The sequence below is a fragment of the Mandrillus leucophaeus genome, unplaced genomic scaffold, assembly GCF_000951045.1.
Source record: "Mandrillus leucophaeus isolate KB7577 unplaced genomic scaffold, Mleu.le_1.0 Scaffold652, whole genome shotgun sequence".
Taxonomy (NCBI): Eukaryota; Metazoa; Chordata; class Mammalia; order Primates; family Cercopithecidae; genus Mandrillus; species Mandrillus leucophaeus.
This window is the reverse complement of record NW_012107053.1, coordinates 950,968-963,695: the sequence shown is the minus strand read 5'-3', so window position 1 is coordinate 963,695 and position 12,728 is coordinate 950,968. Positions and strand designations below refer to the sequence as shown.

Here is a 12,728-nt window from a genome sequence, read left to right as displayed (position 1 = left end):
GCACAAGTATACATATGTAACAAACCTGCACGTTATGCACATGTACCCTACAACTTAAAGTATAATAATAATAAACAAATTTTAAAAATAAATAAATAAAAATTAAAAAAAAAAAAAAAGCCAAAAACCAACATGTTGACAAGGCTACAGAGAAAAGGGAACTCATATACACCGTTGATGAGAATGTAGTTCAGCCACTGCAGAAAGTAGTTTGGAGATTTCTCAAAGAACTAACAATAGAACTACTGTTTGAGTAATCCCATTACTGAGTATATACCCAAAGGAAAATAAATTATTCTACCAAAAAGACACATGCACTCATATGTTCGTTGCAGCACTATTCACAATAGCAAAGGCATGGAATCAACCTAGGTGCCCATCAGTAGTGGACTGGTTAAAGAAAATGTGGTACATATGCACCATGGAATACTATGCAGCCATAAAAAAGAATGAAATCATGCCCTTTGCAGCAATGTGAATGTAGCTGGGGGCCATTATCCTAAGTGAACTAACGCAGAAACATAAAACTAAATACCACATGTTCTTACTTATTAGTGAGAGCTAGATCTTGGGTACACACATACAGATGAGAACAGTCGACACCGGGGACTCCAAAAAGAGCTACAAAGGGAAGAAGTCAAGGGCTGAAAACTTTCCTGTTAGGCACTGTGTTCACTATCTGGGTGACAGCATTAATAGAAGCCCAAACCTCCGCATCATACAATGTACCCTTGTAACAAATCTGCACTTGTACCCCTGAATCTAAAATAAAAATGGAAAAATTTTTAAAAGAAATTAAAAAATAATGTTTGGTAGTTGCAAAAAAAAGTAAAGTCTGGAATTCTGGATTCAAACATTATTTGATCCAGAGAGATTAGGGCAAGTGCTCTATGTCAGTGGTCTCAACAGCAAGTGACTTGGCTTCCCTCCCATCCTCAAAGGATAACATTTAGAGATGTTTTTGTTATTACACTGGAGAGGGTGGCTACTAGCATCCTGTGGGTAGAGGTCAGGGATGCTGCTAAACATCCTACGATGCACAGGATACCGCCCAACAAGAATTATCTTCCCCAATTGCTAATAGTGCCGAGACTGAGAAACCCCGCTGTAGACACAGAGAAGAAAAAGGAAAGAAGGTAGTTCAGCATTTGACGCACAAATGGATTTTCTGATCTCCAGTTTGCTTTATTGTCTTTGTAGCAGCACATTTTCTTCATGTATTTACTCCTACATTTCTATCAGTATAATCAAAGCTCTTCATTTCTCAAGGAGAGATACTTTGGCTTAACCCACTTTGTTTCTTGGAACCTCAATTTCGTTATTTATATGAAAATGATATGATGAACTTGTGATTTGTGTTTTTCCCCAACTTTTCACTTTGAATAATTTTCAGACCTATAAAAGAATTGATGTATAATGAACAAATATGGTCTCTTCATTGATTTATCTTTATTAATATTTTTTCGTATTTGCTTTTCCTGCCTTCTCTCTTTCTCTGCCCCTACCCCATGCTATCAAAATTAACAATATGCATATACTTTTACCTGGTAATTCCACTTCTACAAGTATATCACAGATATGTACACACACACGCAGAATGGTATGTGCAGCACTGCTTGCAATGGCAAGAGATCAAAAGCAAATTTAGTGTCCATTAATAAGTTACTAATTAAATATAGGACAAGGAAGTTCTATGCAGCTGTTTATTAAATGAGGACATACTGTGTGTTTATATGGATATATGTCTAAGATATATTTTAAGTGAAAAATATAAGTTCATTATATATAATATGCTATTATTTGTGTAGTAATGGGGAAATAAGTATATATTTGTATAATTTCATATTTCCTTGAATATACATAAAGAAATTCTGAAAGGATACATAAGAAACTAAAAAAGTTAGGTCTGTGGGAGAAAGAGTGGAAATTATACCCTGAATGAGTTTTAGAACTAAATGAACATTCCCTATCCAGAAGCTGGGCATAATTAACTACTAAATTTAGTCTAAGCAGTGTTGTACGTTTTGAGCTTCTGTTGACTAAGGAGGATACCATTACATTTTATGCTTTAATTTATTGTCATTTGTTTTTAGATTCTAATAGAATTCTATACATTTGTTATATCTAGCTATTTCATGAAATTTTTGCTCTATTATATTGAGTGAAAAACTGAATAAAAAGCATATGTTCCAAGTGAGACTGATATATAAAATAATTCGTTTACAACAATATTGAGCTGTTTTAACTAATCATATAGGTGATCTTCCATTAAATGAAAAAAATTAGTTTTAAAAGTTCTACTAATTTCTAATTTTTTTAATCCACAGCAAGTTGGTATTGATAAAGGTGACATTCCTGACCTCACACAGGTAAGCAACTCTCCCAGTGGAAGATTCACTATGCATGAGATTATTACAACATATATTGCCACAAATGGGCATAGTCTTGTAAGCATTTCATGCATTTTGAATTTAGGCCAAGCAACTTTCTTGGAAATTATTCTACCTTATTTATTTTTTCTAGACATTGAATATATTTCTGGAGATAATAGGAGGATTTTCTTGTTCTTATGAAATAGTTTCTTCTTTAAATGCAACTGAATTTAGTAAATGAACTCATCTTTTCATTTTAAACTTGATTAAAAGGAAACCTTGAATAATGTTAATAGAAGTGCTTTAGTAATGAAAAGTCACTATCTCTAGGCCTGATAATTAGATTAGAACTTTTCCTCCTGCTTGTCTTCCTAGTTTCCAACATGTCCCAGATATGAAGGAGACACATGAATAGTGAAAACGCTGATGTCACAGATTAACTACTTGTCTCCCCTATGAAATGGAAGCATGTCCATGCATAAAATAAGCTAATAAAATAGTAGTGGTAGATGAGCAATTTTTCTGGAGTCCATCTAGTAAATGCCAACGATAGAGGGGCTTCTGTGTCAATCGTTTTTATCTGTGAAGAGGGTACTGTGTATGGATCCTAATATATAGATTCAAGGTCATTCATGGGTCCAGCTTTATTGTATAACCTTTCTCATTATTGGCCAGAACTATTTTTACTTAAGCACTCTGTTATGGTACATTTATATCCCAAACATGTTATTTAACTAGAAATGATGTTATTGTAGAGATAATAGGAGAAAACATAGAGCTGCGATCTTATATACCAGTAATGAATATATGAACTTTCTGTCCTTGTAAATATAGTCATTATAATAGAAAAAAATTGTCATAGTGAAAGATATCCACTTTTAATAATATCGAAGTGCATTTAGTAATTTGCTATCCTTATTATGCCTTGAAATGTTTCCATCTTTAAAATAATATGAATCCTTAAATTTTTATTAAAAATTAGGGAAACTCAAAGAAATGATCTTCTGTATTTGTATTATTAAAATACCAATTAAATATCAAGAATTCTTTATGAATAAAATTCACAGAGCAATTCAGAACATGATGGCATTATATTTTTTAGTTAAAAGTTGAGAGATAGTTCTTTCTCATAGACAGAATATTGGTATAAAATATTTCTGCTACTATGAGAAAATAGTGTTTTGTGATGAGGCATATACCTGAGTAAGATATTGGTATCATTTTGGATATGGCCAAAATATTAAGTGTGCATTAAGTATCACTAAAAATCTCTTTATTAGACATAGATTTATCTTTGTAACACTAAAAAGCAAAGAAAATAAGTGTGTTTTCATTTAAACTCATCATTTTTAGTAAAATATATAGTCCTTTTAAAAAATAATCCACATAAGTAATACATGTTAACTTTTAAGACATTAAAATATTTAGCTCTGACATTTATAAGCTAATGAATAGCTTCTAGAAGTGGCAAATCATCTTTATTTCAACTCTATGGACACCCTTACTATAGAATAAAAGAGAAACTAGGCTCTCAGTTAAGAATATAGGTCCTTATCTGTCGTACTTAGTTTGGGCGGAGTCTGAGGGGAATCAAGGAAATATTCTAATGACTACTTAAATCCCTTTTCACTTTTAACATTAAACAATGAGAGCATATCATTGAAAGTACATCATTGAAATCATATACTTGGATTAAATTTTTAATGATACTATTATAGTCATTATAATTTTTACAATCTCCCCTTCAAGAAGCCCAGAAACATTATATTTTACTGAATTATTTAATATGTGTGTTTTCATAATTTAGGGAACAGGGACTCCTCCCTCAAAGAAAATAAAATCTTGCCCTGGGTCTTTTAGAAAGCTATTCTATGGTAGAAATTCAACAGAATCTGTTAGCACTCTATTATCTGCTTTTGTTATGACCTTAAGCACCACATACATTTCAATATTAACGTTTATCTGTATGTGATACATATATATACGCCATGGAATACTACACAACTATTAAAAAGAAAAGATCATGTACTTTGCAGCGACATGGATGGAGCTTGAGGCCAATATCCCAAATAAACTAATGCAGAAACAGAAAACCAAATACTGCATGTTCTCACTTATAAGTGGGAGCTAGACACTGAGTATATATGTCACAAAGAAGTGAACAACAGACACCAAGGCCTACTGGAGGGTAGAAGGTGGTAGGAGGGTAAGGATTGAAAAACTATCTATCAGGTACTATGCTTATTACCTGGGTGATGAAATAATCTGTACACTAAACCCCTGTGACATGTAATTTACCTATATGACAAACCTGCACAAGTATCCCTGAACCTAAAAGATGTTTTAAATGGGGAAAAATATTTATTTTTAAATTACCTGTTCATAGAAAAATTCCTCTAGTTCAATACAAGAATATGGTATGCTTCTGAAATTTCTTAATACTGTGGTTTCTTTTGGGGTTGTGAGTGACATAGAGCTAAACACTCTTCTTCATTCCTGCATAGAGCCCGTCAGCAGGTCTAATGGAAGTCTCTAATTGAACTGAGGAGTTAGACCTCTGACAGTTGTGATCAGGTCTGAGCCAGCATGTGAATTGTTCTGGGGTTAGTCCTTTAGACAGTTGTTTCATCCTTAAAACCAGGATTAATCTGCAGATGGGCCCAAAGTACCAGGTTATATGGATTCGGTTCTACTCTCCTAAGATTAGATTCTGCTTTCTACCAGGCTTGTCTGTGGCCACCGTGGCCATTCATTCTATCCAGGTAATAAACAAAAATACCTGCCAGAAGAGAGTGCTAAAGAAGAGATGGAGATCAGAAGGGCTTCCTACTGGGAGTAGGAATAGAATGCTCATAACTTAAAAAAGGATTAGAATTCCTCTTGCAGCAAAATGGAATGGAGGAATTTCATGGATATCCTTATGAATTTAATGGACACCTTTTAGGTTAGAGACTGCACATTAAACATGAATACAATCATCTGTAACCCTTTTTAACTTATACACATAGTATCATAATTATTACATTTAAATTTTTCACAAATATCAATGAAATTTTTAAGGAAATTCAAAAATAACTGTTTTGGGTAAGAACTGAATATATCAGAACTGAAACATTTATCCTCAGCACTTTCAAATGGTTTCTTAGATATAATGATAAAAATTTGAATGATCTTGTGATTGCTTTTTTAAAATTTGGTTTTAATGATGCTTTATAAGCTATAGCATCTAAATTGTAGATGGATGCTTTCTTTTGGAGCCTGGGCTCACAATCAGCTATGAACTTGTTCCAAGAAAAGAATTTTCTAATATTATTTCCTGTTTGTGGCATGTGTGCACTCCAAATGTAAAATGTCTTCATTTATGAAAAAAATCTTAGGTTTTGATGTCAGGAATTCTGGTTGATATGAAAACTACTGGTAAAGAAAGGTCTCCCTTTAAAGACCATACAACTGATGAATCAGTAACCATGATATGTTGCTGTTATCTGTTAGCTTTCACAGGCTGACTCTTGTTCTTTGGATTGGTGTTCCCATCTGCTTGGTCTGTTGACTTTGGCATTTTTAAAAACAAGCAACTGAAGAGCCTGCTCATTATATTTTGTTATGTTACATTCCTTTCACAACAGCAGAGGCATTCTCAAAGTTTTTGCTCCTTGGAAATTTAAGAGGTGGTTTTCATTTGTTGTCTACTGCATGCCAGGATGTCCTCGCTGCCATAGATGCAGTAGAGAAAAGGTAGACATTCCTGCACTCCTGGATATTGCTATCAAAGTACTTTTTTTTCCTCCAAAGACATTTGAGGAATTTATTTCTCTTCGATTTTACATGTCCTTATAAGAAATATAAATGATGCAGCACTTTCAAACTTCTGGGATGGAATGCTCCAAACTTAATTTCCCTTTAAGACAGAAGTCAGTTTGATAGTCTTGTATTCCTTGATGAAATTTCTCTTTCAGCTATTGTGATTTTTTGTGACTTCTACTTATTTTTTCAATTTTCTCACTTAGTTAAGAAACTTTACAAAATGAATAAAATGGTGAACTCTCTTCCGGGTTTTTTGTTTTGTTTTGTTTTAGGTAACTAAGAAACTTAATAGGAGAAAATATTACCTATTTTTGATTATCCTATATTTGTTGCTATTTTGTGACTATAAATCGCATTTTTCTTAGACCATGTTTTAAAGTTAGGCTTAGCCAAAAAAATCACACTTTCTTTACATTACATTTAACATTCAGAGTATCTTAAGTCTTGTAACTGGAAAGAAGTTCTATGGCTTATTTTTTTTTCCTTACTGCGATACCATTGAAAAAATAGAAATATGAAAAGTTTATATGCCCAGACCTCCTAAATTCCATCATCATCATCATCATTATCATCATCACTGGCAATTAATATGATAATTTCAAAGTTATCAGATGTAAATTCATCCAAAAATTTTGAAGCCATTTCTATTTTTTCTTCTTAAGGTTACTGTGTACATTCTCTATTCAATGAGCATTTCTTTATAGTTTATAATCTGGTATCTAGAACAAAATATTCTATATCTTTTAAAATTCATTTTTTAAAGTTAGAAATACAGTCTTAGTTGTGGTTTACTAGAATTTATTAAGTCCATTTTCATCTGAGTTGTGTTTTAAAATCCTAATTTTTGTAATTTTCTAAACTTCTTATATCTCCTGATAATCTTTTTTTTTAACTCTGTAGTTAAAAGCTTTTAAAATAATGCTGACAGGGCTATTCCTTTCTAACCTTCATCATTTTGATCAAGTTAATATTTTGGTTCACTTAGTAATTTTTATGTATCTACATTTACATGTTTTAGTTCACTTGGTAATTTACATTTATAATCACATAATTACAAATATAATAATCACATGAATGTTAAGACAGTTTAAGAGTCTATTAGTGAAGTGGAAAATGAATATTAAATAAATGTCCTGAATTTTCAAAATTAAAGATTTTTAATAAGAATTTTAATCTGTCATTAAATGTACAGTGTAAAAGATACAGTTACATGAATGTCTGTGAATTCTGTGAGTTCCTTTATCAGCAGTTACTTCAATGTCCTTCAAAATTAATTTCACATTAATTTAAAGAAGAATTGTCAGAATTAAATATATCTATAAGGGTAGTTATATATTTCATTTAAGTAATGCTATTCTTTGAATGCCTATGCTGCTGTTAAGGTCTAATTTGTGTTACAACTATTTGAGAAAGATGAAATTAAATCTCTAATGCTTAAGGAATAGATTGGGTGAAACATTTGCATGAACCTGTTATTTCTCCTTAAGTGTACAGTAAAATGTCATCACTTTATATTGCCTAAAATTTTATTTATAAATGGAAACATTCAAGTAATTCTTAATAAGAGTTGAAATTTATTAAATGTGTCAATACATAGTGCTCTAATATTATATTTGCTAAAAGTTACTTTATTATACATATAAATATTTTTATATTATATATAAATAGGTCAATAATAAAATCTTAATTGTTATTGATTATTAGAATTATATTCTTTTCCCCACAACTCTCACTCACCACCTTTTAAAAATATATTATAATGGATTTTCCTAATAGTTCAGACAAATGTAGATAAGTGAAATTTTACTGTATTTTCAAATTTCTGTGAATTTGTATTTGGGCACTTATATTTTTGACTTGAATACAAACACTTACTCATTTTTACTATGGTCTTATGAGAAGGAGGTGGTAAACTTGATTTGAGTTTACTGCATATAAGTAATATATTAGTAAAAGTCTATCCAATGTAATCTCTACACTGAAACCACACTGTAATGCTATTTGTCATGCAGTGGAGTTAAGTCTATTTAAGATGGGCCTGCCTGAAGGTCAGGCAGTGGAATTTAAATATCTAAATACTGAAAGAACCTGGAATTAAATTATCTCACATGTACATCGGGGTCCATCCACAGACTTCCACCATACAAAGTTACAGTGACGTTACAGTGTGTTTACGTTGAAAGTAAACAATGCAGACATTTATTTTTACTTTCTTATTGTAGGCTCCCAGCAGTCTTATGGAGACGCTTGAACAGCATCTAAATACATTAGAAGGAAAGAAACCTGGAAACAAGTACGCATTAGCTGTATATTCTAAATAAGATGAAAAATACTAGAGTCGTTGTTCTAAGAATGAGATTTATCATGGTACAACTTATATTGCTCAGTTTTAGGGCTTGCTTTGTTGTAATTTTCTGGGCTTCCTCAGAATCCCTACCCTTCCTATTATGACAGTGGGTATAGACAATCTCTCTGCAGGCTAATGCAGCAAATTAGTAGATTGTACCAACATTAACTGAACCTAATGATTTGAACATTTGCCCTTGGAAGGAATTCACAGTATATGGAAAAATAGTTATTCATGTTTAAAAATCGAAGCTGTTATCATTGGACATGAGTGAAAACAAGCACAATTTCACAAGCAGCCTTGATTACTCTATTATTGTTATCAACACCACTGTGAAAAAAGAAAAACCCTCAAGTATAGTTTTTGGACTCCAGTCTCTCCCTATTTGAGCCATTAGACATGGCATGCTACTGACATTTTATTCATAGATCCTTTTATATAGAGAATAGCAATCAAGTAGTGATAAGTACAATTTTACTAGATTTTCATACCTTTGTGTTTGGGTACCTATATTTTTGACTATTTTTCCTCACTGCATGCACAAAATGTCCAGGTTCCTTCCCCCCCTCCCCATTCTCCAACAGGTCTGAAGCTTGTCTATTCACAAGGCCTGGTGCTTTCCTATCTTTGTGCCTTATTCAGACTGTAATTCTGTGAGTCTTAGGATGCTCACCCCGCCTTGTCCTGCTTTGTAAATCTTATGTATCCTGGAGGGCCATCTCCAGTCCTACTTTCTCATGAAGCCTTTCTTTATCCTGAACTGCTCAGTATTGTGGCTATTTCTTTTCTTACATGTATGATTTAAGTAGATTTTCTGAATCTAAAGGTTAGGGACTATTTTACACTTCATTATGTCCATTTAAACACCTAATGTAGGTCCTCTACAGAGAGAGTTTGGAATCTGTCTTTGTTGATGATACCAACTTTCTGTTTATTCCATTTAGGTTGACAGCAGGAGTTAGTAGAGATAACCAGTGTAATGATCATTTCAGGACTGTAGGCTGATCACAAATTTTACCTATAACAGAGCTATCAAAATGCAACTGTTTTCTGACTTTCTTCCCTCTGGACATTCTCCCAGAATCTAGGCTTGTGTCTTGATGTTACTTGTTTTTTCTGGTTATTTCATTAGCTGTGTTATTTCTATAATATTTTTTCAAGTTAGTGTAGAAAATATTGCATGTTTTAAATTTGCAACGATAAGCAACAGCGTAAGAGTCTTCCAGACAATTATGGCAGAGCTATTTGGAATGATGGATAGCAGGAGCTCTCAGGGGCTCTTTCAAGGTTGTTTCTACAGTCCAGGCTCTGCCTCCAATCTCAGTGTGGCCAGGGATGATCAGACTTGACATGAGAGTACGTTAGCTCACAATAAGAGATGCCCTAGTCCAGTTATTTCTGGGTCCACCCTCTATTAGGGTATCTGGGAAGCCAAATGAGTTGCCTAGGATTTCAGAAAATGCAGACAGGAAGCCAAGAAATTTTTCTGCTCCTGTGACAGAAGGACCTCTTTAGCTAAGGAAATATGCACATCCCCTAAAGTTAAAATCTCTCTTGTGCAGTGCTGGCTGCACACTATAAGTCAGCTTCTCTGCACTGTATTCCCACTCAGGGTTCCCCATACCCCACATAGGGCCACACCCTTGCCTTGTTTTTTTTGTTAAATCTATCAGTGCTGCAGTCACAAAGAAGCCTCCTTGGGTAGCTAGAATGGGTCTCATTAGCCCTGACTTCCAATCTAAATTTGCCCCCTTGTGGTCACCACAAGCTATTTTTGAAAAAAAAAAAAAAAATAGCTATGGACATTTAGTTACATTTCTAGAAAAGTGAAATTTAAAATTCAATAATCCTCCATTTTGAATTACTTTTTTCTTAGAATAATTTTTCTTTTTCCTTTAAAATCATTTTATGCTTGTCATATTTCTCTTCCGAATTGGCTAAAACCACATTTGAACTTGTCTTTTGCTTATTCCCTATTATTAAAAATGAATGAACTATAGTAGTTAACTATTCTCTTCTTTGTATGTTTGTGCTTACCTTGGAACTTAAGTGAAGGGTGAGTACTGTATGGAGTGAGTTTTTTTGCATTTGGTAATTACTAAAAATGCAAAAAAACCTCTTAAAATTCCACATTTGGTATTTAGAACATGTAAAACTGATTTCTGTCCCTTTTACACATCTGTGTTTTTTCATTATGCTTTATTTTTGTCTCCCAAGTTGACTAGCATAAATGGTTTTACTTTCTTTTGGTCTTCTGGGATCTAGACTAACAGTCTCTCTTAGATGTATATATGTGTATATATATATATTTATATATTCCTCTTAGATTTTAGAAATGAAAGTTTTTTTATTTGTTTAGTAAACAAAAGATTTCCCCATGGCTTATAGCATAAATGCCAAAAGAGAAATTTATAAAGAAAATTAATTACTTAAAATTGTTTTATTTGTCTTCTGGTCACAGTGTAAAACTATTCTAACCTCTAAGCCAAGTATATACATAAATTGAAGCATTTGCAAATGTCTGTTATAAAGAATATGTATGCCCTTTATATTTAGTGCCTTGTGTCCACTACTATTTATTTTTGTAATTATGTGCAATACTCTGTGATATACCTTTATATATTATCTGTGTCTATAATTCCACAGGACAAAAGAGAAAAATTTATTTTATTATTTATGTGGGTTTACTAAGTGTTGAAGTTACAGGAAATTTAAGATAAATCTTTTGTAATTCAAGTTACTTGAAGGTTGTAGATAGATGTTTCACATCTTTTTTTTTTTTTTTTTTTGGCTAGCATTTATACTCAAAACTACATAGGGATTATTGTTATGACTCAAATAAAACTTAACAAAATATTCTATTTGACAGCTTCCTATTAACATCTTGGAAGGAAATATGGACATTTACTGTGTTCATAGTGAAACCCAAGAGTTTGTAGTAATTTTACAGAATTTAGAGTAGATTACTTATATGGGTCATTCATTTTCTTCTAAAATTATCTTAATGCCTTGTTTTTCCAACATGGTTCATTACCTACTAGATTTTTCTAGGTGAAATTATTAATATAAGTATTGGTCTTTTTAATAAATATTATCTATATATAAACGATGTAGCATCTTCTTTCCTAAAGGGCACTGACTAACAGGGTGGAAAATCAAGCAAGAAACACATAAGAAGAGCAATTTATATGTTGTGTAAGAGAGAAGCAAATGTGCCAAGCTTATCTGTGTTTTGGGGGTTGGAATGTGGAATGAGCATAGGCTCTGAGGAGCAGATAGACTTGGACTAGAGTCTGGAATCCACCGTTGAAGCATGATGAGACATGGGAAAGTTATTAACCTCTCTGAGCCTGGGAACCTTCAGATTTTAATCAGTGATTAATGGTGCTTTTGAAAGCTATTGGAGCACTTCTGGTTCTCGCCCTTTTAATTAAATCATGGCAGCAGCCAACTCTGGTTTATGAAAACAGAGGTCACACATCCTGACAGTTTTGTTTCACAGAAAATAACTTTTTAAAGACTTCTGGTTAATTTATTGATTATAGAATGAATACATGAATATATTCTAATTTAAAAATTCAAATAATACAGAAAATGTCAGGTGATAGGTAAAGTGCTAGGGATATAAAACAATGGGATGAGTTCCTTCCTTTCAAAAAACTTAGTATCTAGTGAAGAAGATAGAGAATTAAACAGGCAACTAAGATATAATGTGGCAAGTGGGATGATATCTCAACAGAGACAGTAGATTTTTGTTTGTTTGCGTAATTCATGGGATAACTCTAAGTGTCATTTAGTAATATTGTTTATGTGGAAGCTTGGCAAAATGATTCTTGTACCAATTATGATTTTTCATACTTAAGTACGATATTCTTTTTTATAGCAGGTAGAACAATTCTATCATTTTTATTGTATCTTCCTTCTTGCTATGGGGTAGAAGATGTTATAGAAGAAGTTATAATATTTTAGGTATTAGTTCGGAAATGTATTTCTAAAGCCCTTGATTTTTTTTTATTTTTTATTTTTTTTGAGACGGAGTCTCGCTGTGTCTTCTAGACTGGAGGGAGCGCAGGGTGTGATCTCAGCTCACTGCAACTTCCACCCACCAGAGTCAAGCGATTCTCCGCCTCAGCCTCTTGAGTAGCTGGGATTACAGGCGGGTGCCACCACAGCCAGCTAATTTTTGTTTTTTGTTTTTTTTTTTT

General features: G+C 32.7%; 1 protein-coding gene across 1 annotated transcript in view; it reads left to right on the top strand.

Annotated features, from left to right (window-relative positions):
• SNAP91 (synaptosomal-associated protein, 91kDa) overlaps positions 1 to 12,728 on the top strand; it is a 179,686-nt gene that overhangs the window by 95,428 nt on the left and 71,530 nt on the right. Inside the window, exons 9-11 of the mRNA XM_012001209.1 lie at positions 2,328 to 2,369; positions 8,399 to 8,469; positions 10,574 to 10,579. Of these exons, the coding sequence (XP_011856599.1) occupies positions 2,328 to 2,369; positions 8,399 to 8,469; positions 10,574 to 10,579 (119 nt within the window). The remainder of the gene's footprint in view (positions 1 to 2,327; positions 2,370 to 8,398; positions 8,470 to 10,573; positions 10,580 to 12,728) is intronic.